The 27,580-nt window shown below is 40.6% G+C and overlaps 1 protein-coding gene across 3 annotated transcripts in view; it reads left to right on the top strand.

Moving 5' to 3' along the window:
- The window catches only part of slit1a (slit homolog 1a (Drosophila)), a 121,543-nt gene extending 96,166 nt beyond the window's left edge, over positions 1-25,377 (top strand). For all 3 annotated transcript variants that reach the window (XM_042501674.1, XM_042501676.1, XM_042501675.1), the window contains 22 exons: positions 4,211-4,355; positions 4,469-4,543; positions 5,221-5,364; positions 5,473-5,616; positions 5,706-5,872; positions 6,600-6,735; positions 8,950-9,018; positions 9,104-9,175; positions 9,291-9,362; positions 14,766-14,837; positions 15,941-16,104; positions 16,958-17,082; positions 17,196-17,293; positions 17,390-17,529; positions 18,209-18,302; positions 18,843-18,980; positions 19,065-19,293; positions 19,474-19,604; positions 19,716-19,870; positions 21,567-21,855; positions 22,080-22,291; positions 23,496-25,377. In XM_042501674.1, coding sequence (XP_042357608.1) covers positions 4,211-4,355; positions 4,469-4,543; positions 5,221-5,364; positions 5,473-5,616; positions 5,706-5,872; positions 6,600-6,735; positions 8,950-9,018; positions 9,104-9,175; positions 9,291-9,362; positions 14,766-14,837; positions 15,941-16,104; positions 16,958-17,082; positions 17,196-17,293; positions 17,390-17,529; positions 18,209-18,302; positions 18,843-18,980; positions 19,065-19,293; positions 19,474-19,604; positions 19,716-19,870; positions 21,567-21,855; positions 22,080-22,291; positions 23,496-23,734 — 3,110 coding nt within the window. In that variant the 3' untranslated portion in view covers positions 23,735-25,377. The remainder of the gene's footprint in view (positions 1-4,210; positions 4,356-4,468; positions 4,544-5,220; positions 5,365-5,472; positions 5,617-5,705; positions 5,873-6,599; positions 6,736-8,949; positions 9,019-9,103; positions 9,176-9,290; positions 9,363-14,765; positions 14,838-15,940; positions 16,105-16,957; positions 17,083-17,195; positions 17,294-17,389; positions 17,530-18,208; positions 18,303-18,842; positions 18,981-19,064; positions 19,294-19,473; positions 19,605-19,715; positions 19,871-21,566; positions 21,856-22,079; positions 22,292-23,495) is intronic.
- Positions 25,378-27,580: the final 2,203 nt, after the last annotated feature.

Genomic DNA, 27,580 nt, shown 5'->3' with positions numbered 1-27,580 from the left:
CAAAAGTTCTTGCCCAAACTGCCTCTTGTTTACTTCTATTACAGTTTACAAACCAATCTCTGACTTAAACTTTGACCTATCCTACTTACGTTAGTTAAATGCAACATTTTTCTGCACAATTAGGAAGTATAACCAACCTTACTGGTTCACTCAGTTTTACTTTTACCTCCTTAAAGTCAAGATGAACTTAAAAATGCCTTTTCAACTGTTTTAGATCACATTGCCTGGATATTTTGTGTAATGTATGCAAAAAAAACCCACATTTCTTTCTGTATATAATATATTAAACTCCAATCTTGTTTTCTTTCAGAAAAACAAAATATGATGCATTCTTTGCAACCAGTTTCAATTGATAATATCATGACATTGATCAATCAATGTGAAACTTTTAGCTGCACAGAGCTAATTAGCTAACTAACAGCTAGCTGATACCTAAGTGTGTTTTCCCAAAATACCATATTTAAGGACTGTTGGCTTGAATTTATTAAGTTAAAAAAAGTGGTATATGTGACTGTCAGGGCCTCACTGTTATTAAACACCCACTTTTCAACAATCAAACCTCATTTTTAGTTCCAAAACACTGTGGCACAGTCTAATTTGTTCATTTATTCATGGTTAATAGACATGTACTTATATCATGCCTTTCCAGTCTTCAGACCACTCAAAGTGTTTTAACACTAAATGTCACATTCATCCATTCACACACTGGTGGCTACAATACAAACATCTACTAAGCTTGGATGTTCAAACACACTCTCAAGCAATTTCAGGTTCAGTATCTTGCCAAAGGGTACTTTGACACGTGGACTGGAGGGACCTGTGATAGAACCACCAACCTTCCGAATAGTGGACCACCCATTTTACCTCTGAGGCACAATTGCCAAGTCATCTGGTTCAGTCATTCATCTCCCTCTTGTCCTCCTCCTGATCTATCTGTGATGGAGGTGTGAGTGTTGGGCCATTGTAGCTCCAAACAAATAAGGATTTTATTTAAATCTCTCTGTATGCAGCTCGAATATTCTCTTTCACTGGGAAATATGTCGAACAGAAGCTAAAGACACTTCAACTTTCACTGGACCTTTACGTTTTTGAAAAAACTATGAAAGACCTAAATTGCAATAACCCGGAACCATCCTTTCATGTGGATAATTTTAGTTGAAGAGAGGGAATGATCTGCACAGAAACAAACTTTTAAGCATTTAAGGGTAAAATTAGTTGGTTTTTGTGTGCTGGTTGTGACATTTGAGGTATTTCTACATATGAGAGCAGCTAATTGAGTGAGCGGACCTATGTGTGCATTTTAATGGGATATACGTGTGAGAGCGTCTGTTTCTCCTCAACACTGTTTTCCTAACAGTCTTAGCAGATAGAGTCCAAAGGAAGTAGCTCTTTGCTTTGGCATTAGCACAGACAGTCACTCACCAAGAGGGGCAGAAAAGGGAGGGAGAGAAGGACAGAGGGGAAAGAAAGTGTGTCCTTTCTATCAGTAAGAGCTAAAGAAAATAAAGCCCACCAGAGGACCCAGATTCCTATCAGCGGATGTTTCCGGCCCTCTTAACAAGAGCACTTCCAAGAAAATAACTAGGAGGAGCAGTGATGTGTGTCGAACTCTGTCCATGTGTGTGTTTGAGGTACGGATGCTTGTGTGATTCAGTGTCTACGCCTGTGTGCATGTGTGTGTGTGTGTGTGTGTGTGTGTGTGTAAATTAATGTGTCTTTGTGTGCTAAGCTGAGATAAAGCTCTACACTGACTTAGAGAACAAATGGAAGTACTATGCAGAAGGAAGATCAAAGCCAAATGTGATTAATGAGAATTTCAGCCTCCCTAAAAGATAACAATAAAAGCCTACCCAATAACACGTGCACACATGCACCCAATGCACACAATCACACACGGCACGGGAATTCCATAATACACTGATTATGAGAAACCAAGCTGCGGGGAAGTATAAGAACTTCTACAACTCCAGCGATGAGTCACTTTGTGCCTCAGAGAGGGAAAAACCTCTGCGTTTTCTCCAGTTTTGTTCAAATCTGCTGACAGTAAAAGTGTCGCCACCACACATTCATGACGATGACGATGACTCAGGCTCACGAATCTCCCTCGGCTCCTCTGCATCCTTAAGATCAAAGCGCCGTGCTGTACTTTCATTGCTTCCTCTGTGGCAGGAAATGCCTTTTCCTGTTGTCTGGCCTAGTGAGGGAAAGTTCCTTAATGACCTGCATTACTGCCAGTGGCGTGTCCAGACTTTTTTTTTTTTTACTGGGGTGGCCCAAGTGGGGCCCTGACTTATGCAGGGGTGGCATGAAGTACGAGCACTGCTGCGAGCATACGCATCATCATAGCTTTAATTTACCATTTTTGTCTCCATTACCCCTACTTTGATTAATTGTGTTGGTAGTTGGTTTTTTTTGGTCCTTGTTCACAATTTTCCAAGACGAAAGGACATAACAACATGAAGGATCTATCAAGGATAGATAGATAGAGAGAGAGAGAGAGAGAGAGAAAGACAAAGAGAGCAAAAAGGTGATCGTTGAAGCAGAAGCATATTATATTTCGCCTTTTTACTTAGACTATTTGCATGAATAACTCTTTTACCACTAGGTTTTACAGAGAACAACAGTATAAAACACTAGGACACACAAGGACAAAAAGAGAAACAAAAATAAGATTCTGAAACATTTCATGTAAAATAATAACTATATCTTAGTTTTATATTTATTTGCCACCTATTTTTTATGCAATTTAAAAAAAAAAATCACAGAGTGAATTTACAGTTTTAATTCGTTATCACAGCCATTTTACAAGTTAGCCCCTCTGATAGCTACACATCTGCTCTTTGTGTTTGTTCTTACCCTGTTTTATTTAAACGCATCTGTTCCCCTAAGATATAGGAAGCACATACATTTTTACTTTGTACATTATTTGTGCAGTTTTAAAAATTAAACCTGGGGTGGCTAATAAGATTCAGGAGTGGCCCGTGCCATTCCCCAGACATGCCCCTGATTACTGCGTCTATCTGTACCCTCCACCGAGCCACTCTGAGAGGTGGCAAACCTTTGGAAAGTCGTTGCACAAAGTCGTTGTCAGCCTGAGGAAGTTGATTCTGTGAATGCAGTAGTTTTCCAAATATATTCTAATAAAGTCAACGATGAGGTTTTGGGGTTAGGTTAGGGTTTCAAATGTCGGTCCATTTATTTAGATAGTTTTTTGATACTCAGCTTTTACATTTTGTCCTGGTTGTTTGAGGTTTTCCTCCTCATGACTGTGGTCTGGGTGCTCCACGGCGTCCCGCTGACGTCATCTTTAAACCTCAGGCAGTAGGTGCACCGATGTGAGAAAAGGGAACGGGACACAAAACGATATCCTTACAGAAAATGCTGGGCTGTTCCCTCTAAATGGAACATATGCACACACACATAAGCTCTACACGCACATACACACACAGCCACAATATACACACACACACATACACTCACACATATACACACACACTGTTCTAAGTGGCTCCCAGTGCTGCTCCATTATTGAGCAGCCATGATGTAACTGGTAGCACGCTTTTTGGCACGTAACGTCTATTCATAGACAGAGGAGGTGCAGGAAAACGTCCCACACTCCCCTCGCTGCCTCATTTTTGCTCTTCCTTTATCAGGACAGATGTCTCCCTGCACTTCCGCCACTCACCTTTCATTTCTCGCTCATCTGTCTTCTCTTCCTTTTCTTCTCTGCATGCATTTATGTCCCCCGTGCCCTCCTTTTTTTCCTCCCTCTCCTTTCTTTTGACTCCACCTGTCTATGCATGCTTCCTGGGCTCTCTCTTGGGTGCTCTGCTTCAATAAAGCTGGCAGGCCAAATCCTCTTTGGCATCCCTATCTCAATCTCCCTCTGCTGCTGTTCTTTTCACCCCACTGCTCCCACTCTATCACCGCTCTAAAATAACTCACCTCTACCCTTCCATCACCTCGCCCTCACCCATTCATCTCTCTGCTATGAATGGTAGGTGAGCTGCAGGATGTTTTTGAGCGTGCCTAAGGTTAAAGATTTGTTCGGGAAGCCACCTTTTATGTCACAACAGGACAAACTACTACTACATACAGCTGTGGAGGGAGTGGATGCGTGACTCCAAGTGTCATGGGAAAGTTAGGCACAAATGTTGGTATAAGAAAGAGGCTTACGTCATTTTCTGCGTTTGCATTTTCTCCTGTTCAGGTACAGAGGACACCCGTCTGAATAATGCATGTAACAGTGATCCAGTGTGTCCTCCCAAGTGTCGTTGTGAGTCAAACGTAGTGGACTGCTCCAACCTGAAGCTCACCAAGATCCCTGAGCATATCCCTGCATCCACTACTGAACTGTAAGGAAAAAAATTCTTTTGTGTGCTGCTACCAAGAAGAGACAGAGTGATCTGAGATAAGAACTGAGAACAAGTAATTAGATGAATCCTTGAATTTGTCTTTTTCTCTCTAGCCGCCTTAACAACAATGACATCACCAATCTGGAGGCAACTGGAGTTTTTAAGAGCCTTTCCCAGCTGAAGAAAATGTGGGTGAAACTTTTTTTTTTACTTCTTTAGTATTCACTATTTGTTTTTTTGCTGTTATTGATAACAAAAGATGGAGCGATGCTGTCATTGCAGTCAGTTTTTCCTGGTTTCCTTCTTTCCAAATCAAAAGGACCTGGTGATTTAAACAGGCAAAAAACACTGAATAAAGCAGTTTCATGTTACAAATCAGTGTTTCTTCAGTGCTGTCCAGCTGTACACTGGAGCTTGTTTGGCTAGTTTCTCAGATTACTTCAGATTCAAACGTCCAAAAACATCAAACCCTTCATGTGGTTAAAACATATAGTTAAAGATGTCTAAGATCTGAGAAGTGTAAGGTAAAAATGTGTCTTAAAACCTGATAAAAAGTCAATTTATGACAGCTTCTGTCAGACTACCACAATCCTGATGCATCTGCAAGGGGATGTGGCGCCACTAACAGGTCACAGCAACCAAATGACATGTAGAATTCCTTGATTAAAATTGAGATTTCTCATTGTTTCTCAACATTGTTTAGTACATTTGGGATAATGTAAGTGCACAACTCAACAAATTATATGACATTGGGCTACTCGTTTGTAGACATTTTAATGCAGACAAGTCATATTATATTCTCACCTTCAACAGTTATTTTCTAAATGGTAATTTACTCCTCTGACATGCTTTTTTTTCCCTATAGTAACCTCAGCAACAACAAGATCACAGAGATTGAAGATGGGACATTTGAAGGTGCGTCATCCGTTAATGAGCTTCACCTCACGGCCAATCAGATCGACTCAGTTCGGAGCGGGATGTTCCGTGGCCTCGAGGGTCTGCGTATGCTGTGAGTGATGAACAAACACATACATTGGGCATTCTGGTATCTCTGATGTTAAGGATAATATTTCAGATTTTTCAAGGCTTAAGTTTTTTTTATGTCTTTCGACTTTAGGATGCTGAGAAACAACAAGATCAGCTGTGTCCACAACGACAGCTTCACAGGGCTGCACAACGTCCGGCTGCTGTCTCTGTACGACAACCAGCTGACCACAATCACTCCCGGAGCCTTCGACACTCTGCAGACTCTCTCTACCCTGTGAGACCCTGGCACACTCACAAAGCTGCCTTCAGTCGTTCATTTTAAAGTTTCAACGCTCTTACAACCTCTCTTACGCTTTTTCCCAGTAACCTGCTGGCCAACTCCTTTAACTGTGACTGCCGGCTGGCCTGGCTTGGTGATTGGCTGCGAAGTAGAAAGATCGTGACAGGTAACCCTCGCTGCCAGCGCCCTGCCTTCCTTAAGGAGATCCCTCTGCAGGACGTGGCTCTGCCTGACTTCCGCTGTGAGGATGGTAGGTGCTGCCAAGACTCACAGCCTATCATGATTTAAGTCTTTCTGTACATCCTTATTTAGACCGTATCTGAACTTTTGTTGCAGCTTCTCCACTTTAAATGAAGTAATCTGTCTTTCTGAAAGGAGATAAACATTGTCAACACAGCAGATGACCTCCACTTTGTGCAAAACTAACCTGTCTGGCTCTGACTGATTTAGATTTTCACATTGCACTCTGCTCCACAATATGTTATGAACAAGAGCAGCTTAAAGTGTCTGAGATCATCTTAAATAATGACCGCTATTGTGCGACTCTTTTGTTTACTGAATAGATTGCTGCTCAGCAGTTCCTAAGCTGCTGGTCGATGCTGGGCTGAGTGGAGCTATTGAGCTGTTTGCCTTATTGACCAGTCAGCCTATTTACACCTGAATGAATGTTAGACTTGTCTTCGGGCCTTGGGCAGCTTCCATTCTTTGCTCTCGCTGGTCGATATTACATTAGCGAGGCTCCTCTCTCTGTGTCCTATTTTCCACTTCACATTTGTCACTTCCTCTTTTTTTTCATTGTCTTGATGCCTTACCATCAGCTTGAAGGATTGTGTTCTCTTGCCTTTAGGTTCTCTTTGTCTTTTTAATCTTTTTTTGCCAGGGATGGGTGCTCTTCTTCTGGCTGTCCAAACCCTCCTGGCCTTTCTCTTTCTCTCTAGTTTCTTACACCTCTCTATCTCCTCTGTTTCTATTCTCAGGCCAAGAGGAGCAGTCGAGCTGTGTGCCCAGACCCCAGTGTCCCAGTGAATGTACTTGCCTGGAAACTGTGGTGCGCTGCAGTAACAAGCACCTCCACACACTGCCCAAAGGCATCCCCAGAAATGTGACTGAACTGTGAGTTCCTTGGCATTAATTATGCCAATTGCATGTGCATCTTATCGGTTTGAGCTCCAGGTGTTATTGTTTCTTTGTCTGGAAGGAAACCAAAGAGGACAGTATAAAAAAGGTAGAGAGGAGCTTAGGAGGTATGAAAGAGATAAGAGTTGGTGAGAACAGTGGAGGCAAAGAAGACAGATCCCATCATTTGGAGAAGGGGAAAGGAGTCAATAAACCCTGCAGTTATTCTCTCAGACATTCTTCTCCTGTGTTCCCTGCAGCCCTCAAGGCTAGCACTGATGTCACTCTCACACTCGGAGCCAAGGATCAGAGTGTGTGTTTGTGTGCATATTTGTGTGAGGGCCAAAAGCCTGTCCACAGGAGCATAGGGGAGCAAGAGGACAATTTAATGAGCAGTTTTCAATGGAAAGGGGAGGGAGTGGAATAGGTCTGGAACTTTCCAATACTGCTTCAAGTGGTTCAGAGTAACTCTCACACACACACACGCAAACACACAGATGCATGCACATGCTGTGAAAGCCTTAAGGCCTGTCATTGTCCCAGCAGGTGTGACCAGGTGTGCCCCTCTGTTCCGGGCTTTCATCTAGTCATCTGGAGAGTTTGCTACTCCATCATTATCCCAAGTGTCCTCTGCACCGTCATTACCTATCATTACCTCTGAACCCAAGGGCCCCCTAACTAACCAGCAACAACCCTTCCCCACTCCCCCCTGCCCTTCCCACCCCTGAGTACAGTCAACAACAATAGCAAGAGAAAGCCCCTGCAGCTCTGCTCAAAGGGGACCAGGACCCTTAATCAGCCATTTATCAAGGTGACAACCCTCTGGTTGCATTTTGTGTTGGCAGTCAGCAGGGTGACTGCATCCCTGCAGGCATGTTGTCAACCGTGGCGGCTTGTACATACATCAGTATGTTAACACACACTAAATTTGGTGTGCTGGGTGACATTCAGGAGGTGCCGCTAAACAGGAAATTTTAAAAAAAAGTCACTGAATATGATAAGTTAACCACCTTTGCCCAATTTCTCAGTCCCAGTAGAAATGATACATAACCCAGTATGTGTCTGGAGTAGGAATGCTTATACAGGAGACTTAGTAAGCCTGACTTCAAGGCATGAGACACCAAAAAGTGGAGTCAAAACATCTGAAGAGAAAAAAATAATTGAAAGACAAAACAACCTGCTGCTTGCTGTAACATGAGATTAAATTGGCTGCAACAGCATGGGAAAAAGTGTTAAAACAGTGTGATGTCCAGCAGTAACTGCCTGAGGCTCTCTGCACCTAACAACATCACAAAGTAAAACTCATCAGCTGTCAGAAAACAGAAAGTAATGTCCAAATGTAGAATTAAATCAACATTTCACACCAGGTAAAACCTGATATATAATATAAGATATGGCACCCACAGATAATTTAATCCCTTTGATCATCCTGGATCATCATTTTTCTTGTGCTGCATTCAGATTCCTTTAACCCCTTTGAAACCTAAGAAAATTGGTTTGATTTCTTTTGAAAAACATGGGGAAAAGGCAATGAAGAACTTGGCAAGAAATTAGTAAAAGGTGACAAGAAAAATGACCTGAAAATTAGTTTTTACAAAGGGGAAGGAATTATTAGAAAAAATATTTAAAAATAATAATAATATGGGATATTGTCCAGAAAACTGTATTCATAATTATTAGAATGAGAAAACATGTTTACATGTATACATATACATTTTTTCAGTTATTAGAATTTTCTTCTACTTCCACTTTTTGGTAACTTTCGACTAACTTCTTGCTAGTTTTTGGGCCATGTCTCGTTAATTTGCTCATTACCATCCCATATGTAAAAAGAAATCACCTATTTGCTCAGGTTTCAAAAGGTTAATCTGATTGTCCATTGATAGAAGTAGCCTACCCTGTAGCTTGACATTGTTTGACAAAGAATGTGAATTAATGAATATATAGAGTGAAGTTTGGTGGTTTTGGGAGATGGGGTAGAATTTTTTTAGACTCTTTTTTGCCTTTTTTATGCCCTTAATCTTTTTTGGAAACAACTGAATTTAATACTAGATGGCAAATACTTTTAAAGTGTATTTACAAAAGTCTCATCACAAGATCCACTTCATAGCTATTATCAATAATATCACCAAAAGCATAGGGCATATTTTGGTCTGAATGGATCTTTTTCCTACCGGCTCTTTACTAAAAAGTTTGTGTCTCTTTGTTCAGGTATCTGGATGGAAACCAGTTCAGTGTTGTGCCAAAGGAACTGTCCACCTTCAAATACCTGCAGCTGGTGTAAGTGTTTCTCCACCTGCCTTCTTTAACTCACTCTACAGATTAATACACTGAACTAATGCCTTTTTTTAATTTTTCTTTGCAGAGACCTGAGCAACAACAAGATCAGCTCTCTGACCAACTCGTCCTTCGCTAACATGAGCCAGCTCACCACTCTGTAAGTAACTCTCATCAGCCTCAGCCAAGAGCTAGTTTTTCACTCTGGTGCTGACAGTAGGATGGAAACAGATGAATTTTATATGCATGCATATGTAATTATTTTTACATTGCAGAATCCTGAGCTACAACTCCCTGCGTTGTATCCCCAAAATGGCCTTCAATGGACTGCATTCTCTCCGACTGCTGTGAGTGTGTTTTTATATTTAAATGCACACAAACACATCTTCATCTTAATGTGTCGGTCTAGCGGTTAAGATCAGTGTAGATTATTTGCACATTTACATGTATGTAAAAGGACAGTGAAAACACAGTTTAAACATTGTGCAGAAGAGATTTGAAGCCAAAAATAACTTATAATGACACCTTCCCATTAAATAGCCATACGTAAATAATTAAAAAATAGACAAAACATAAACAAAAATTGCATGATTAATCAAAGTTTCGAGACCAAGCAAAAATTCTTATTTTGTCAATATTTAGATTTAAATTAGAATCAGAGTCTGGTTTCTTGCCACAGCAAGTGTTGAAAACATGACTAAAAAAAGCAGTGCAGTATTTAGACATGTTAGAATTGTGCAAAATTGTCCAAAGAAAAAAAAGTTTAACAACAGATCAGCTTAAAATCCTATTTTTAATACATAATGTGGCTTCCCAGTGGTGTTAGAGAGATTTGATGCAAATCAAATGTTTGAACAGTTTCTTTGTTGTCACATGGTTTCAAGACAACGCTCAAAACAGCATCTTCATTCGAGACAGTTGAAGTTATTTTGAAAGAAGCATTCTAAAACAAGATGAGACTCACTTTCAGACTAAATGAGTTATTAAGGAGGATATTTTTGCAGCTTGCACTACAGAGGCGGTGCAGCAGATGCTGAGAATCTTTGATTGACTCCAGAGGACTGGAACACGGTCTAAACAGTTATGACAGCTTATGAATACACAGACAACCTCCGACCTATTTTCTCACTTTAAATGGCAGCGCAGCAGCAGCGTTGTTCCAGCTCTTACTCCTGCCCACACCTCATCTTCAGACATCTTTCCTGTCTGCCTGTTCACCTTTAAACGCCCCGAGCTCATCACCGCCTCACCGTCAGGGCCAAACACGCGCCCCCACAACCCACTGTACAAAATCACTCTGACACTGATTACCAGCGAATGTTTGCCCCGCTAACCGTAATGGTTTTGACTCTGCCTCCGGGCTTTTATGAAGTTATGAAGTCTTTGATTGTGCACTCTCAGTGACCATGGGCTCCCCGTAGCTGAATCGGTCTGCTAAATAACTGAGATGTAGAATGTAAATACATTCGACAGATAAATGATGAAACCAAAACCAATCTTTTGGACCTGCATGCAAAGATACTGCAGCTGGATGGCTCACACTTTAACTCAAATGTACAGTTTAGTTCTGCGAGGGGGAGCAGAGACTAGGCCAGCAGCACTTCTTAGGAGATTATGTATGCATCTGTATGCGTGTGTGTGTGTGTGTGTGTGTGTGTGTGTGTGTGGCTGTGTGCATAGCTTATATGTTTGTCATCTACTGGCTTGGTGCCCGTTAGTATGTGTGTGGGAGTAGACGTATCGGCCTTTCCATGTGTGCTCGTAGCAGGCACACTTTTTACTACTGACAACAAAGCTTGAACAAAGCCTCTTTTTACGGTGGGATTCGACTAAGGCCCCGATCATTACGAGGCACAAAGCGTAAGAGCCCTTTTAGCGTGGAATGAGAGTGAAGCTCGGTCATCATTAGCTGATGCCGCCTTGCTCGCCTGGGCGCGTCGCTTTGATCCCTAATGAAGCTGGGTCCGTTATTTCTGCTCTTACTCACTCACGCCACCTTCACTTTTAAAATATTGAAAGTGCGCTAGACGCCATGTGAGGCCCTCTTTCTAACACCACCCGCCCCACACACACTGCACCCAGGGTCAGAACTATATACAAGCTCACACATACACACACACACATACACGCAGACTGTCTGGACTACCTTCTTGTCTTAGACAGGATTGCAAATAAAGCAGAAAACTTTGATGTCTTTACTGCTGGTGTGATCAATCATAAGCCTCCCATTAAATGTCAATTGGTGCCATGGCGTTTTTTTTTTTTTTTTTAACTAAGCGAAGCTGTGTGGGGGCAACAAAACTGAAGCGCCAATGAGCTCAGTTTAATTGTTTAAACCGGGTTCAATGTTCAAAGTTGGAAACTTCACAAAAACTGCAGTGAGATGTCAAAGTCAGCTGCATGCAGGACACACTCTGCATTCGCACACACTTGAGGTGCCAAAGCCTTTATAAAGCTGCACCTTTGGCTTTACAGAGCAGTTAAGAGGAGAAGAATCATTAACGCTTAGGGCTTCAAACAGACCAGGGGTCTGAGCCTGGCATGGGTGTGGTGTGGTTTGGTGCAAGTGTACATATGTGTGTGTGTGTGTTTGAGCTGCAGATTAATAAGCTGCTAATTAGCCTGCTGGGTATTAGGTGTGAGGTGAATGAGCTGAGACAGTGCTAGGGCGTGGCTCGCAAGGGTTTGGGTGGGAAGCTGTGATATGAAAGAGTGTGATAGAGGAAAATAATAGAAAATAAAGTAGAAGCCTTCAACGAATAAAATCAAAACCAGCATATTGTCAAACTGTGGTTGAGAATCACATGATCCTCAAAATATGCAGCTCAGAGGACTCACAGAATTTCAAAAAGGTTATGAACTGGTTGCAGGTGATCAAGCCTGCGTGCAAATTTTGAACATATTTAGTAAAAAAAAAGCTGTGCTTAGGCATAACAAAGAAACCTGTGATTCACACTAATATAGAGATCCCACTTACAACACAATCATGCATACTGGGAGATGTGTATAACTTCATCCAGGTATCATCAAAGAACAAAAATGTCTGTCTCCCTATGTATGATCAGAAAGATGGTAATCATGAAAAACTGGATAGCTTTAAATGCACCCTCTCAGAAACAATGGATCACCGAGGTAACAGAAATAATTAATTTGGAAAAGGTTGATTTAAGACTGCAAAATACTGAGGTGGAATATGCTGAATCATGAGCACCAATACTTAATGTCAGTGTAAAAAAGAAATAATCCAAGACCACATTTGTTATTAGTTGCGAGAGATAATTTATGTTTGGGGGGCACATTGCTGAGGAGTTGGTTTCAATTTTGATTTGAACTTTGGTTAGGACGGGGGTTAGACATAGCAGGACTCAATTATATGTCGATGAATTGCTAGAATTGTGTGTTTTTTTTGTCTTCCTCTTTTATGAGTCAATAAAAGGGAGAAAATAAAAGTTAGAAAGCCTGTGCATGCTGTACAGAACTTCTTTTTTGTCATATCATGTCCAGAAATATTAAATGCAATTCCTTTCTGAAAATTGTGCCAGGCTAGACATAAGTTGACAGGTAAGATGGAGTGATGACACATCTGTAGAAAAGAAAAGTAAAAAGACATGAAGACAGACTGAGAGAATGTTAGCAGGAGAGCAGATCAGGTTTCTTCCTGGAGACTCCCTGGCTCCTTTCTCCCATGAGATCTCTGCCTAGCTGGCACACTGCTGCTGGCTCTGTGCCCTCAGCATCCTAACTCCAACTACCACAACCTAACTACTCACTCTGCACTAATAAGCATTCTCCCCGGCACACAGGCCAATTAACTTGTTGTCTCAGACGGTTACATTGTATATTTTCCCTTACTCAAGCGTTGCTCTGCGTCCTTACATTAAGCAGCTTCACTTTCTGTATCCTTTCCTCTGATTTGTCCACAGCTTAGTGGTAATTCACAGCTCAAACAATGAAGGAAGTAGGGCTTCAAAGTCTGTTTATGTATCAGCTGTCATCACAAAGGCACAGAGAGCAGATGTGTCATGTATTGGTGTTGCGGACTGAGTTGTGGTAACATTATCATGCGATCAGCTTAGGGTTGGAGGTGGTAATGACCCTGCGGATTACAGCAGCCATCAGTCATCTCGCCTTTAAGCCATGTTGGCTTGTCACCCTAGATAGTAGTCAAAGAATAGCAACTAGCAAAATAATATTAATGTTTGCATGCAAACATTAATATGTAGGTGCCCAAGTATGTAAGCACATAAATATGCCTGTAAATGTGCGCGCAGAGACAATTACACAAATGTTTTTCACCGTCCTGTATGTGGGGCAACTCTGTTGCCCCCCTCTCTCTGTACCCCTGTTGGCCCTGCCAGCCAGACGCACACAGAAACTTGACACCAGGCTTTTACAAACTTACAGAGCCTCACATCTCTGCCAGCTGCACAAGGCTCAGCCAGAAATACAAACCCAATTCTACCACCCAGCACAAAACTGAAAAATCCCTTTTACGTTTTCTACAATTTCTGGTTTAAGCTATCTGAAAAAAAACTATAGCATGCAGGACTGCAACTGTCGATTAATATGCCAGCTATTTTCTTGAATGTTTTTATTTTTTTATAAAAATATCAGAAAACTTGGAAAAATGCAAATCAAAGATTAAAAGGTTACATTTTCAAAATGGTTGTTTTGTCTAATCAATAGTTCAAAAACCCAATGATATTCAATATTCGGTCACAAAAGACTAAGAAAACCAGCAAATCCAACTCAAGAAGCTGTAATGAGCAATTTTTTTTTCATTTTTTTTCTGTAAAAGGACAATTTGCCCCAAACTCAACAATTTTCTTCTTACCTATAATGCTCTTTATTAGTCTATATTGTTTTGGAGTGAGTTGCAGAGTTTTGGAGATATCGGCTATAGAGATGTCTGCCTTCTCTCCAATATAATGGAACTAAATGGCACTCAACTTGGAAAAAAAGCAGTGTCTCTTTCCAGAAATTGCAACTTGGTTACTCAGGACAATCCACAGACCTTGTTGTGAGCAGTTTAATGTAGGAACTATTTTCTTTCTAGTGAGCTACACCGCAAACCATATCACTGCGCAGAAGGAAGCGTGCATATACTACTAGCTGACACAGCACAACTGAGTTGGCTAATGTTACAGCTCAGTCGAGGGGAACTTTTAACTTTTACTTATCGTGCTGTCACGAGCAGGAGAATCTTGTCCACTGGTAGATGCACTCCACCTTCTGCACAGTCATACGGTTTGGGGTGTAGTTCAGTGCAAAGAAACTAATTCCCAAATGAAACTGCTCACAACAAGGTCAGTGGATTACCTTGATTTTACCTGGTCATATAATTTCTGGTAAGAAATCTTTTTCAAATATTTTTTATTTTATTTATTTATTTTTTGGGGGCACTTTGAGCACCACAAGTGAGAGCCATGTAGTTCCTTTTATATTTGAGAGAAGACAGACGTCTCCACAGCTGATATTTCCAACACTCTGCAACTCATACCAAAACAATCAAGATATATAAATAGCACTACTGCAAAGAGGAAAAATATGTATTTTTGATTTGGGGATGAACTGCCCCTTTAAATTTGAGTCAAGTGATTAATTGATTTTGAAATAGTTTGTTTTTTCTTACAATCAACTACTCATTTCCGTTATAATAGTACGACAGCAACATTTTTTTTCTGGTGAAACATGTTCATGATCATAAAATTTCTCTTTTTTTGTCATGTCCTCTCTCCATCGCCCCTCAGGTCTCTCCATGGCAACGAAATCTCAGAGCTTCCTGATGGCATCTTCAACGATGTGGCCTCACTCTCCCACTTGTAAGTAGTAACACACACACACAACTGTATGCCCCAAAAGGCAGCCCATGTGATACCATCTGCACTTACCACTGACTTTGTGAAGTCTACACACACACACACACACACTTTCAGGCACAGAGGGGGTCTGGTCAGACAGCCGGAGAGCATGGCTCACAGTGGCCTGTCTGTAGTCCTCTTTGGTGGGCTCCACATGAGCCAAACCCTCCCTTAATCAGCCGCAGCCCTGTGGTTAGAGCAACACACAGACCCCTGTACTGTCTCATCTCCCTGTGACATCTCCGAAAAAAACACACCCGCTCACTAACACACACACAGATTCTTCATGGTCTGTGGACTTTAGTGTTTGTTTTGGTTTGTTTATTTATGTCTGTAATTTTGTGTGTGGTGTGTAGCTGTTGTGTGGTTGTGCACGGCCTCGTGGACACATGTAAAACTACACAGAAGTATTTTTGCAGTGTGCCCTATATAGATATTTCACATCTTCCCTTGACAGTCGCTGATCAATAGATCTATCAGTGTCGGATTGAGGAGGAAGAAGGGAGGATAGGGAGAGCTAAACAAAGATATTATTTGGAGGGCAGCACAGGAGTCAAGGCTGCATGAAAGCGGGGTGAAGGGAGAGACGTAGGGCGGCCATTGATCCACAGTCACAGTCAAGTGGCTTTCATGTTAGCAGATGTCAGGTGTCAGCTATTGGCCCGGCCTGAAAGATGAGCCTGTGTTCCACCGTAATGGAACAGCATCGATTCAGGAGTGTTTGTGCATCCAGCGGGTAGGACAGAGCGCTATTGATTCACGACCACCAAGACAGAAGTGGTTAAGAGTGCCTTCTGTTCGCACCTTTGCCTATAATTGAGAGACCCTCCTCCTGATGATGTATGGCACAAAGTGACATTGAGCATTAAACTTTTAATCTGTTTTATTCTTAGATAAGGCATGTTTTAGTTGTATAGCACATCAAGTTGAGTTGGTTTGTTTTAAGTAAGGTTGTAGAGACCCCTCCTGGTAAAACAGTGTATTACAGTGATAATTTGAGAAGTTGGGAATAATTTGCTGTCTAACATCATCAAACTACAGATTTTCTTTCTCTGCTCTGTCAGGGCAATTGGTGCCAACCCTTTACATTGTGACTGTCGTCTGCGCTGGCTGTCTGACTGGGTGAAGACCAGCTACAAAGAGCCTGGCATCGCCCGCTGTGCTAGTCCACAGGGCATGGAGGGCAAACTGCTGCTTACCACACCTGCTAAGAAGTTCGAATGCACAGGTGAGTTACTGTTTTGGACATGCAAATATAATGCAAGCAGCAATAGTATCTAGAAGTGGGGAAAATATCATTACAGCATAGTTTCGAAATATAGGAATCTTTAGTTAGTCAGGTAGTCCTATTGAGATCAAGAAATCACTCTCAAGAGACACCTGAGTCCACAAATAAAGACATAAAATATTGTAGGAAATACAGTATTATTAAATGATTTTTAATAAAAATGATAAATAATAAATAAATAATAAAATAATAAAGTAATATTAAAAAACAAAGTTGTTAAAACAAACCATAAACAGTCACAGTTAAAATCATTCAGGTTTTTGAACAGATATCTGAATCAACCTATTGTAATCAGAGTTTTAAGCTTTAAAGTACACTGTAGTTAGCTGCAATTTGTTGTGTTTTCTGTGGCAATATTGTATCAATACATGAATGCCAAATATTGACTTTTTATTATATAAATTACTAATATTGCAAATATAATATTACAATAATATTACAAATTAAACTTCTTATTGCCTAATGGAAAAATACAATCAATCGCTTTGTTAGTCCACTGGGTACATTTTGTTGCAATAAAAATGACTGAGGTAAGATGAAAAGACTGAAAACTTTATCTCATTAGATAAAACAAAATGTTGACAAAGATTTATTTTGGGACATAATTTGCAGTGCAAAAATGATAATGAACAGTATTATATTGCAATATATGTTATTACAGTACTCAATTTATCTCAAAATGTTTGAAATCTCAGTAATCTTGTATCATGACTTAGGTGTCATGATAATATTGTATCCTAATTCCAAACCCAACTCCATGCAAGTCATTCTTATCTGTCTGGCTTTTTCTCAGGTGATGTGGACACCACAGTCCTGGCCAAGTGTAACCCCTGTCTGTCCAGTCCTTGTCTGAACCAAGGCATCTGTCACAGTGACGTGGCAGAGATGTACAGATGCAGCTGTCCACCAGGATTCAAGGTCAGAGCTGCACAAAACAACCACCTATTTATGAATATCCTCAATGTGTTGCAGCTCTGGAATTATGTGTAATTTATAGCAAATATTAACATTATCTGTGTTCTTTGTCTCAGGGCAAGAACTGTGAGAAAGCTCTGAATGCTTGTGTGAGTAACCCATGTGCCAACGGAGGAACCTGCCAAGCAAATGAGGTTGTGGAGGGAGAATACAGGTGAGGGAGGCACGCTTTCAAGGCAGTACAACAAAGAAATGAAGTCTTATTTATTTTACAAGAAACGTGACATAATGAGTTTGTACGTTTTCGTAGTTGCACATGTCCACTGGGCTTTGAGGGCCCTACTTGCCAAACAAACATTGACGACTGCGAAGACAACGATTGTGAGAACGGAGCGACCTGCCTCGATGGAGTCAACAACTACACTTGTTTTTGTCCCCCCTACTACACAGGTTAGTGCATGCAGTACAGTTTGACTTAAGAAACAGCTGCACTGCAAAAAAAAAACCTGTGTAAACAAGCAAAATGTGTTGTAATCAGTAGAGATTTGTTAGGCCTATAAAACAAAATAAAATCTGCCAGTAGATAAAGATTTCTTGAAATAAGCTATAAACAATACTGACATAAGAAACAAGAGTGCCATTTAACTCCACACCATTAAGGAGTTTTAATAAGACATGAACTATTTTGCTTGTTTTTTGGTGATAAATATATATTCACAGTGTTGTTTTAAAACTGGCATAATGCTGAAGTAGCAAAACCATCTAGTTTTCTCTCAAAACAGTCATGCAACGTACCTTTGAAATTTGTTTCAGTTTCTCTTCTGGCAGTCAAATTTACAAGATAGATAGATAGATAGATAGATAGATAGATAGATAGATAGATAGATAGATAGATAGATGTTTATTTTTGATTTATTGTTTGTTTGCTTGTTTGTTCATCCTTTCGGCAATACATTGTGTGCCATACAGCAATCATCAGATAAATAAACAAACAACTGCAACAACTGTAACTGTTACACCAAACAAACGGTGACTTTTGAAACATGACTTTCTTATTTTGTTGTTTTTTGCGGGATGGTTCTTGTTCTCTGTTATACAACAGTTTATTCGTTTTCTAAATTCTGCGTAGGGGACATGTGCGAAGAAATGGAGGATGTGTGTGCCCCAGGACGGAGCCCCTGCCAACATCAGTCTACCTGCCTCATCACCTCTACTGGACCCAAGTAACTTATTTATAATTTATGATTTCAAGTAAAATCACAAACAAACACAGTGGTCTACACAGCAATGAATGTGATGGTGTTATGGAGCATCCACCCCTTCAAATGCTCCATGAAAAGACTTAAGTTCAAAAGGCTCAGAAAATTATTGCATCCCACTCCCATGTCTTGTATTCAGAATACAAACAGCTCCCATAAGACACTATGGGGTTCCAATTAAAAACAAAAGAAGAAACCTGAATAGGTACAAATTCTCGGTCATCCCTCTATCAATGAATCTGCTAAACTCAGGGCAAAAAGAAGGGTGTAAGATGAGGAGCAGTGTTGTATGTATTTGAATGCACTTAATGTCTGCACTTGTCTGTGCCATGCACTTTATGTCTGTTTCTGCCCTATGTATGTATTTTTATGTAAAAGCCTTTATGTCCAAGACAAATTGCCCTGAGAAAAAAATTAGCAAAATCAGATGTCATATACTGAGAAATAGAAAGACAAAGAGATTGCTTTGTCCTTTAATTCCAGTGTTATGTTTGTATGCTACAGATGTGTGTGCTCTCCTGGTTATGTTGGTGACGACTGCAGTGTAGACTATAACGACTGTGAGGAGCATCGCTGTCAGAACGGAGCCCAGTGTGTGGATGAGCTAAATGGATACTCCTGCGTCTGTCCTGAGGGATACAAGTGAGAAAAGCACACATGCAATGTGCATGCCCATTCTTTATTTTGGCTACTTTACTAACATCATCCTCGCTCGCTTTCTCATAGTGGTCAGTTGTGTGAGGTTCCCCCATCTCCACTGTCCCTGTGTGAGCTGGCCGACTGCCAGAACAATGCCCCGTGTGTGGAGCGAGGCGGGCGGGCCCTCTGCCAGTGTCCCCCAGAGTTTGGGGGGCCACGCTGCGAGAAGCTGGTCAGCGTCAACTTCATTGACAGAGACTCCTACCTGCTGCTCTCTGACCTCAAGAACTGGCCACAAGCTAATATTACCTTACAGGTATCTATTCAGTGTGTTAAAGCTACAATTGGCAACTTTTAGAGAATCGTTTTTGTCATTGTGTGATTTCAATCAGAATAACACGTTTGCGCATATCTTTAAAGTCGGGTTTTATTTGGGCTTGCACAATAATTTGACTTTTTCTAACATCATGTATGTGTACTGATTTTCTCTCTGTAGGTGTCAACAGCTGAGGATAATGGTATCCTGCTGTACAATGGAGAAGATGATCATATTGCAGTGGAGCTCTACCAAGGTCATGTCAAGGTCAGCTATGACCCCGGCAGCCAGCCAGGACACGCCATTTATAGGTAAGTTGTTTTTGAAAGGCTTAAGTTTCCTGTCACAGGTAGCTTATGAAAAGGTGGCATTGTACTTTTTATCATAGGTCTAATGTTCAATCTGTGTTTTCCTTTTGCCAGCACTGAGACTATCAACGATGGCCAGTTTCACACAGTGGAGCTGGTGACCTTTGATCAGATGGTGAACCTGTCCATTGACGGGGGTCTCCCTACCACAATGGACAGCTTTGGGGCGGTGCGGCCCCTCAACGGGGAGGCTCCACTATACGTGGGGGGTAGGGGCCCTCTCCAGAACACACCTCCCTCCTCTGCAGGCACTCTTAACTACTACACTACTGTCAATCACCACCCTTCCCCCTCGCTTTGTCACCACTGCAACCAACCCCTCCCCTCAAACCATGCAACCCTTCAACCCCGTCCTACTTCCACGCAAACCCTGTCCTCCACCCACACCATCCCCACCTTTAGTCATGACTGTGTTTGCTAGGGGCCACAAATAAATTCACAATACATAAACATGCATAAACCTCCCAATTCTCCATATAGACACATTTGTAATGGAAAAACAACATATTAACTTGACAGATGAAATACAAGTCTCAAAGGTGACAGATAAGTAATCTGTATTGAGCATTCAGTGTACACCACTTTATAAGTCGTAACACATATCTCACAGTGTGTAATGTACACCCTCTAGTGGCTACCATAAGAACTACCAGACACAGTCTTAACTTCAGATTTGTTTTCTATTTGCATGGATGTGATTACATAAAATGTGACTGTATTATTATTATTTTTGTAATATGTTAATATGTGATTCAGCCACTATTGACATTCATCAAAAATTTAGCGGATTAGGACCAAAAGGAAGATTTTCTAACGTCTGCTGTCATGCAGCTTTTTTCGTTGTGGACGTCACAGTTTGCTCAGGAGTGGCTCAGAATCTGGTCAAATCTGTTTTATGACGCTTTTCTACTACATGGTACCGGCTCTACTGTACTCTACTGTACTCTACTCTACTCTACTCGCTTTTGGTATCGGGTACTTTTCTTGGGGTTGTTTTCCATTAGAAGATAGGACCGGCTCAGTGTAGCTGGTCGTCATAGCGACGCCGTGGGACACTCCCACTTCGGGGGAGCCTCTTTTTCAGGTGTGCACTACTACAACATGTAATATTCTCTAGGTGTGCGGCAGCACGCGGTTAATACCAGGGTTACTGCGAAAAAATATTCTACCAATACCCGCCGGTAGCATTTCCTTTCTGCCTGTCCTTTCTGTCAGATGATGGTGAGTTCAGGTGACTTCACGCACAGATGGATGCAGCAGGAATAAACACGAAAGTTAAATAGTGGAGACAGATGTTCAGAAATGGGATGTTATTGACGAACGAACACACAGCATTGACATATTACTATTATACTTTTTATTATTTAAGGAACCTGTATGTACAGAAAATATATAATCTGTAACACAAAAGTGAACCATCTTTTAGAGCTCCCGCTGAACGTCTCAGTGGAGCCGTCACCTCTTAGTGTCTCATAGTATCCGGTCGGCTGTTTTTGGAACCCCAGGAGAACTAGTACTAAAAAGGTAGTGCCAGGTTCATTTTCCTAATGCAAAACCAAAAAAAAGGCAAGTAGAGTAGAGCTGGTACCATGTAGTGGAAAAGCGCCCTAAGTGATGTGCCATGCTGTACTGTTTTTCATCCATACAACACTACAGGAGATATGCCCTTTTGCTGTCCCCTGATTCAAGCATGATGCGTCCTGTGGTGCAAATATATATATACACATTAAAGACAATTTTAAAAAAGAGTTTATTGATTTGACAAATTGCATATGCACCACCAGGACACACATGTTTGAAATTCCTCCATTACACTCATACCAGCCCTGTGTTAGCTGTCCGTTTGTGATCCAGTGTGCTCGTCCGCACACATTTTAACATCTCTTTTTTTCTCTCCTCCTCCAGGCATGCCAGTGGATGTACATTCAGGTGCTTTCCGTCTCTGGCAGCTCCAGAATGGTTCCAGTTTTCACGGCTGTATCCAGAATCTGTACATCAACAATGAGCTCCAGGACTTCACCAAGACCCAGATGAAGCCTGGCGTGGTACCGGGCTGTGAGCCCTGCAAAAAGATCTACTGTGTACATGGCATCTGCCAGCCTGATGGGGTCCAGGGACCAGTGTGCCACTGCCAGCCAGGCTGGAGCGGCCCACACTGCGACCAGCCTGCTACCAACCCTTGCCAGGGCAGCAAGTACGTTGGCAAATGTGTAGAATTCATATTTCACAGCAAACATCTTATTGCAAGTACCTCAAAATTGTACTTAAATTAATCTACTTGAGTTAATGTATTTTTCACACCTGACAGATGGAAATATTTTTCAGTGCTCCAAATCCATGAAAGTGCTCTTGAAACATCAACGTCATTAATTGATTTATAGAGCCAGAAATTTGATTATGGTTATTATGTCTTACAAGGTGCGTCCATGGAAAGTGCATCCCATTGGACACTCAGTCATACCGCTGTGAGTGTTCGGAGGGTTACCGCGGAGCCTTGTGTAACCAACAGGGTGAGCTGTTTAACCCCTGCCGCCGCCTGTCCTGCAAACACGGTCGCTGCCAGATCTCAGACACAGGAGATGCTTACTGTCACTGTGAAAGTGGTTACACTGGAGAACTTTGTGACACAGGTTGGTTTGCCAGTCAGTAATTCTGAGGAAAAAAAACTTTTTAAAGTTGATATGATTAACAGGGCGTCTTTCAGACCTGAAAAAGTATTAAGAATAGATCAATCAATTTAGCTACAATGCAGCCCCTTAAAAGGATTTAAGAAGTCTTAAACTCCAGTTTTGGAGTGATTTTGTGGTATGTATGAGTTTTTTAAATTACTTTTAAATAGTCAAGTCAAGTCAAGTCAGTTTTATTTATATAGCCCATTATCACAAAACAAGGTTTGCCTCAGAGGGCTTTACAGTGTACGACATCCCTCTGCCCTTAGACCCTCACATCACCCAAGGAAAAACTCCCCAAAAAGAACCCCTGTAACGGGGAAAAAAAAGAGGAAGAAACCTCAGGAAGAGCGGTAGAGGATAGTGAGGGATCCCTCTTCCAGGATGGACAATACATTCTGTATATACAATCACTTTTTATGCATGTTTTTGTAACAAACCATACTATGACTTTTTTAAAAAAAAAAAAAATGAAATTTTAAAAACATACTATACTGTCTTTTTTATGATTAACATGTTTGTACATTTGTATACCATATTATATTTTGTGGTGTACAATATCATAACACTATGCTATGCCTTTATGTGACATGTTTGTATAGAAGACATATACCACATTATGATTTTTTTAATGACATTTTTAGCTTTTGTGGCTGCTATGACCATTTTCTATGACATACCATGCTATAACTTTTTCATGACAATGTTTAGACATTTTTGTGTAATATTATTGTGTGACTTTTCAATGAAATACTTTCATCCGTCTTATATTTTGACTATTTTATGACAATTTCAAAGATTGATGTTATTCCATACTAAACTGTGACATTTTATGGGAATTTTTTAGACTTTTTCTGTGAAATACTGTACTTCTGACAATTTTAAGACTTGTTTATGTCACGCAATACAGGACAATTTTAAATAGTTTTTAATGCCTCTTTATACTATGACTGTTTCTTAATGTCAGTTTTGAAGATCAGTGCATAGTCGATATATGTTAAAGTATGTTACTATTGTAACGAGTTAGAACTCGACTCACTGATGAGATCTTTAAATGTATGGAAATGCTCTTATAACGAGTCATAAATTTAACGACAGGATTCCTGCATACACCCTGCCTAATTAATCATATTAATGTCTGTGGGTGTTTTTGCCTATTTTCTAGAGTCTGAATGTCGAGGGGAACCTGTGCGAGACTTCTACCAGGTACAGCGAGGCTATGCAATCTGCCAGACCACACGCATGGTCTCTTGGGTGGAGTGCACCGGAGCTTGTGACACGGGGGCCTGCTGCGCCAGTCAGCGAATGAAACGCCGGAAATACACCTTTGAATGCAGTGATGGAACTTCCTTCAGCGAGGAAGTTGAAAAGACCATCAAGTGTGGCTGCGTGGGCTGCATGTAGCACCATTCGCTCACATTTCCTGCCGCTGCCGCTAAGCAGAAGATAGAAAGTAAGGAAGAAAGAAAGAGAGAGGACTGGAGGAAAGCAAGCGAGGGAGGGAAAGCGAGAGAGAGTATAAAGAATATATATAAAACCTCTATCTATATATTATGGACAACAATGTTTGTAAAATAGGACATTTCCTCCCCTTCCAAGGGTGTGTGACCTACAGTAACACAGAGAAACCAACATCATGAGCAACAATGTAGAAGTGACAACAACGGCAACAGAACCATTGTATCTGCAACATTGTTCCAAGGGGTCCAGAGATTTCAAAGGTGTTGCATTCAGAGTGAGGCATCCCTCCAACCCAAATTACCCAGTGTGATATCCCCCATCCATCCGTGAGGCCTCTGACAGCCTAGCCACCATCTACCATCTTTACTTTGTGGAGGCAGAGAGGACAGTGGGGTCCAGCCTGGCTAAGAATGGCAGAAGAGAGGCAGAGACTGACAAAAAGAGAGAAACACAGGGATGAGAAAAGAGCTGGACCGTTTGACTTGGCAAAGCTATCTTGAGTTGAGCTTGGCTGGGGCACCTGGACTGGGCTGCATATGGTTTGGGTTGAGTTAAAGTTGTTGTTGGTTTGGTGTAGCAGTTTCTCTGCCAGGATACAGTCATCCATCCACACATGCACATGTAGAAGAGAACAAAGAAACGGTAGGGTTAGAGTGGCACATAATCCAGTGCGGACGTCATGGTTTCGAGGCCAGGTGGTCTGGCGTCACAGTTGTTTGCTGTGAGGTACCGTAACATAGAAACTCCATAAAATAGAGACTGCACTGACTAGCAGCACTGAAAATGACAGTTGTACATCTCTCCCAAGTACATGATCACACATGCATGGTATACATACATTTACACAGTCTTAACACCTGTAAAAGTGAAGAGGCTTGTGTGATGCAACTATATTCTGTTCGTACAGCAAACCAATCTGGTGCTGGCAATGCCCAGTGCCTATCAATCCCCCAGCATGCATTGCCTCAGGGTTAGGACGATTTGCATAATCCCACCCCCTTTGAGCAGGGGGCTGTTTAGCCCTGCTCCTCTTGATGCCTGCAGTATTAAACTTGTGCAAACTGTTGCATGTGTGGAGAAGAGTTTGCCAACAAATATGTAGAGCTTCTTAATATCATTATAAATGTTATTACAAAACAAAAGGTTGCAGAATCAGCTTCTGATTTTTGTTTTGTTCTGTCTAATTTCTCATATTGATTTGTTTTTATTTTTGTTAAATTTTGTCTCATGATGTAACCTAACTCCTTTAGCTGCCCCCCAACCTTCCCCCAACAACTCTTTATATAGAAATGCCTAACAGATTCTAATATATATATATTTGTATTTCATTTTGGTATAGTATTTTTCTATGTTAAGGAGTAAGTCTGTTTCTGGAAGCTTTGGGACTGGTGGAAAGGCAATCGGTTGGTTCCCTAGGTGTTTTTATTTGTTGATCTTACTTGTTCCAACAAGGTAATTAATTACGTTAATTGGCCAAAAATACAGCAGCTGGTTGGCCTTGTTGTATAGGAGACAGTATTGGTCTGGAATATGTTTAATATTGTATATGTTGTCTTCCATGTGAATATTACATCTAATTCATGAGAGTCTGTGCTTGTTTTTTATTTATTTTATCTAAAGGCGTTTTCCTGTAGAAAGTGAAAGGCATAAATGTTGCTGACATTCAGATATTTTCAAAAATTTCAAAAAGATTAAAAAAGGTAAAATAATGAATAAAAATAGCATAAAAATCTGTAAGGTATTTGTAACATCACTTAATAGCGAGTTACAACAGTGTTTTCTCCGACTCGGACATTCCTCATTTGCTGCAGAGGCTGGAGAGGTCAGAGCTGGGATTAAGAAATGTCCCCCTCAAATTTACCTTGTAATTATCATACCACACTTAAAGGCTTCTGATTGTTTTCATGTTCATTGTTTTGAAGTGTTGGGTTGTATTTCTACCATTTTAATTTGAGAGATGTTTGCCATAGAGGTGTTTTTAGTTCAACAGAGTTTAAGTAGTCAAGCTCAACTGATCATAAGCTGCTGTCAAGCCAGAAGAATTAGGATGAAGTTGCTTCTGTGTACAATGATCATGTTAAATCATCCTAAACTGTCTGAATAGACAACTGTGACATGCCTACTATACTGACAGATAACAAATCCACACAAAAAAAGAAGAAATGGTGCCAATTACAGTGAACACAACAGTCATACCTGAATGTATAAATGTGTATAGATAAATATGACCTATGCTTATTCATGAAGTGGTAACTTTTAGCTGTTATTTAGTTTCCAATGTAAGATATAGAAATCACATACTGTTCAATAAGTGACAGTCCATCAGGATGGCTTAAAGCATTGTTCTCCCCGCAGATTGGGATTGTGTTTATCCATTTTGCTGATCTAATTGTTAAAAGTCTCTTTTTAGTGTGAAAGGCTGCAGAGCCAGATCTCAGCTTGGTACAATGCACACAGAGCTCCTCTTCATATTGCTACCCATGTTAACTTTGTTTTACATGCTGTTGATGTGATCCCAGTGGTGTACAATAACATTAAAAGAAGGATACTGATGAATAGTCACTGTAACTCTTAGGCTGTGTGCCTCGTTAAGGTGCATATTTAGTTGAATGTGGCTTTCTTGTCATGTCTCCTTTCCTTCCTCTGCACTGATCTGTACTGGACTGGTGCATTCAACTTCCTGGTAGACATCTTAGTGGTGCTTGTGCTTTATTGAGATGTAATTTAGTTACCTGGTCACATGACCGGAAACACAGATTTTCCATCCTATGAACTATATACATAAATATGTTATTGTAAACAACACAATGTCTCTGTTGTATTGAACTGGTGCAAATACTTTAAATATCCCTAATTGGGTTGTGTCTGTTTGCTTTTTTGTTACAGGATTGATGGTGGGATTAAGCTGAAATACTCCCAATGATGCTGAATGTATGTAGTGCCACCGACAAAATGTTTACCAAACCTCCACTCTTTTTCATTAATTAAACTTAAATGTGTGTGCTTTTAAGAACATATTTGTCTTTTTTTAAAATTTTACTTAAAGTCCTCTTTGTTAATAGCATGCTATTTATACATCATATGGTATGCCATAGAAAATATTTAAAATAAAATGTATTATGATGTGGGATGTGATTTTTTGAGGGAGATTTCATAATATAATATGCCATTAAAAATTTCATACAGTATTACACAATAAAAATGTTGTAAAACGGTCATAACATGTTGTAAAAATGTTAAAATAGATGTCATAGTATGTAAAAAAAAAAAGTGTAATAAAAATTGTATTGTATAGTATGCAATATCATACTATACTATGTCATAAAAAATGTTTATCCTGCAAAGTGCCAAGTGTTAAGGAGGTTTGGCTCGGTGGGTAAATCAGGTAGTTAGTGTGCCTGAGGTTGCTGGTTCAAGTCTTTCTGGGACAGGTGATTTTTGAAGGCTACCGAAGCTAAAGGGAACATTGAATACAGGCAGTTTGGTTGTGAGACAGAAAGGAAAGTCAAGAGACAGGAAGTTGAGGTGAGAGACAGGAAGTTTGGTTGAGTGACAGGAAGGTTAGTTAAGTTATCAATCAATGTCATCAATGATGAGTTTTTGACAGACGTCACTGTTGATACTGAATTGTGAGTTTCAATACCAGGTAAAACCAGTATCTGTAAATGTGACTGGATAGTAAATCCCTCATTCACTGGTCAGTTTCGGGACACGGGCTAGATATGGTGGTTTGCCCCTCCAAATAATCTGTAAATAATAATAATAATAATAATAATTATTATTATTATT

The sequence above is a fragment of the Plectropomus leopardus genome, chromosome 15 (genome assembly GCF_008729295.1).
Source record: "Plectropomus leopardus isolate mb chromosome 15, YSFRI_Pleo_2.0, whole genome shotgun sequence".
In the NCBI taxonomy this organism is placed as follows: Eukaryota; Metazoa; Chordata; class Actinopteri; order Perciformes; family Serranidae; genus Plectropomus; species Plectropomus leopardus.
This window is presented reverse-complemented; position numbering and strand designations above follow the sequence as displayed.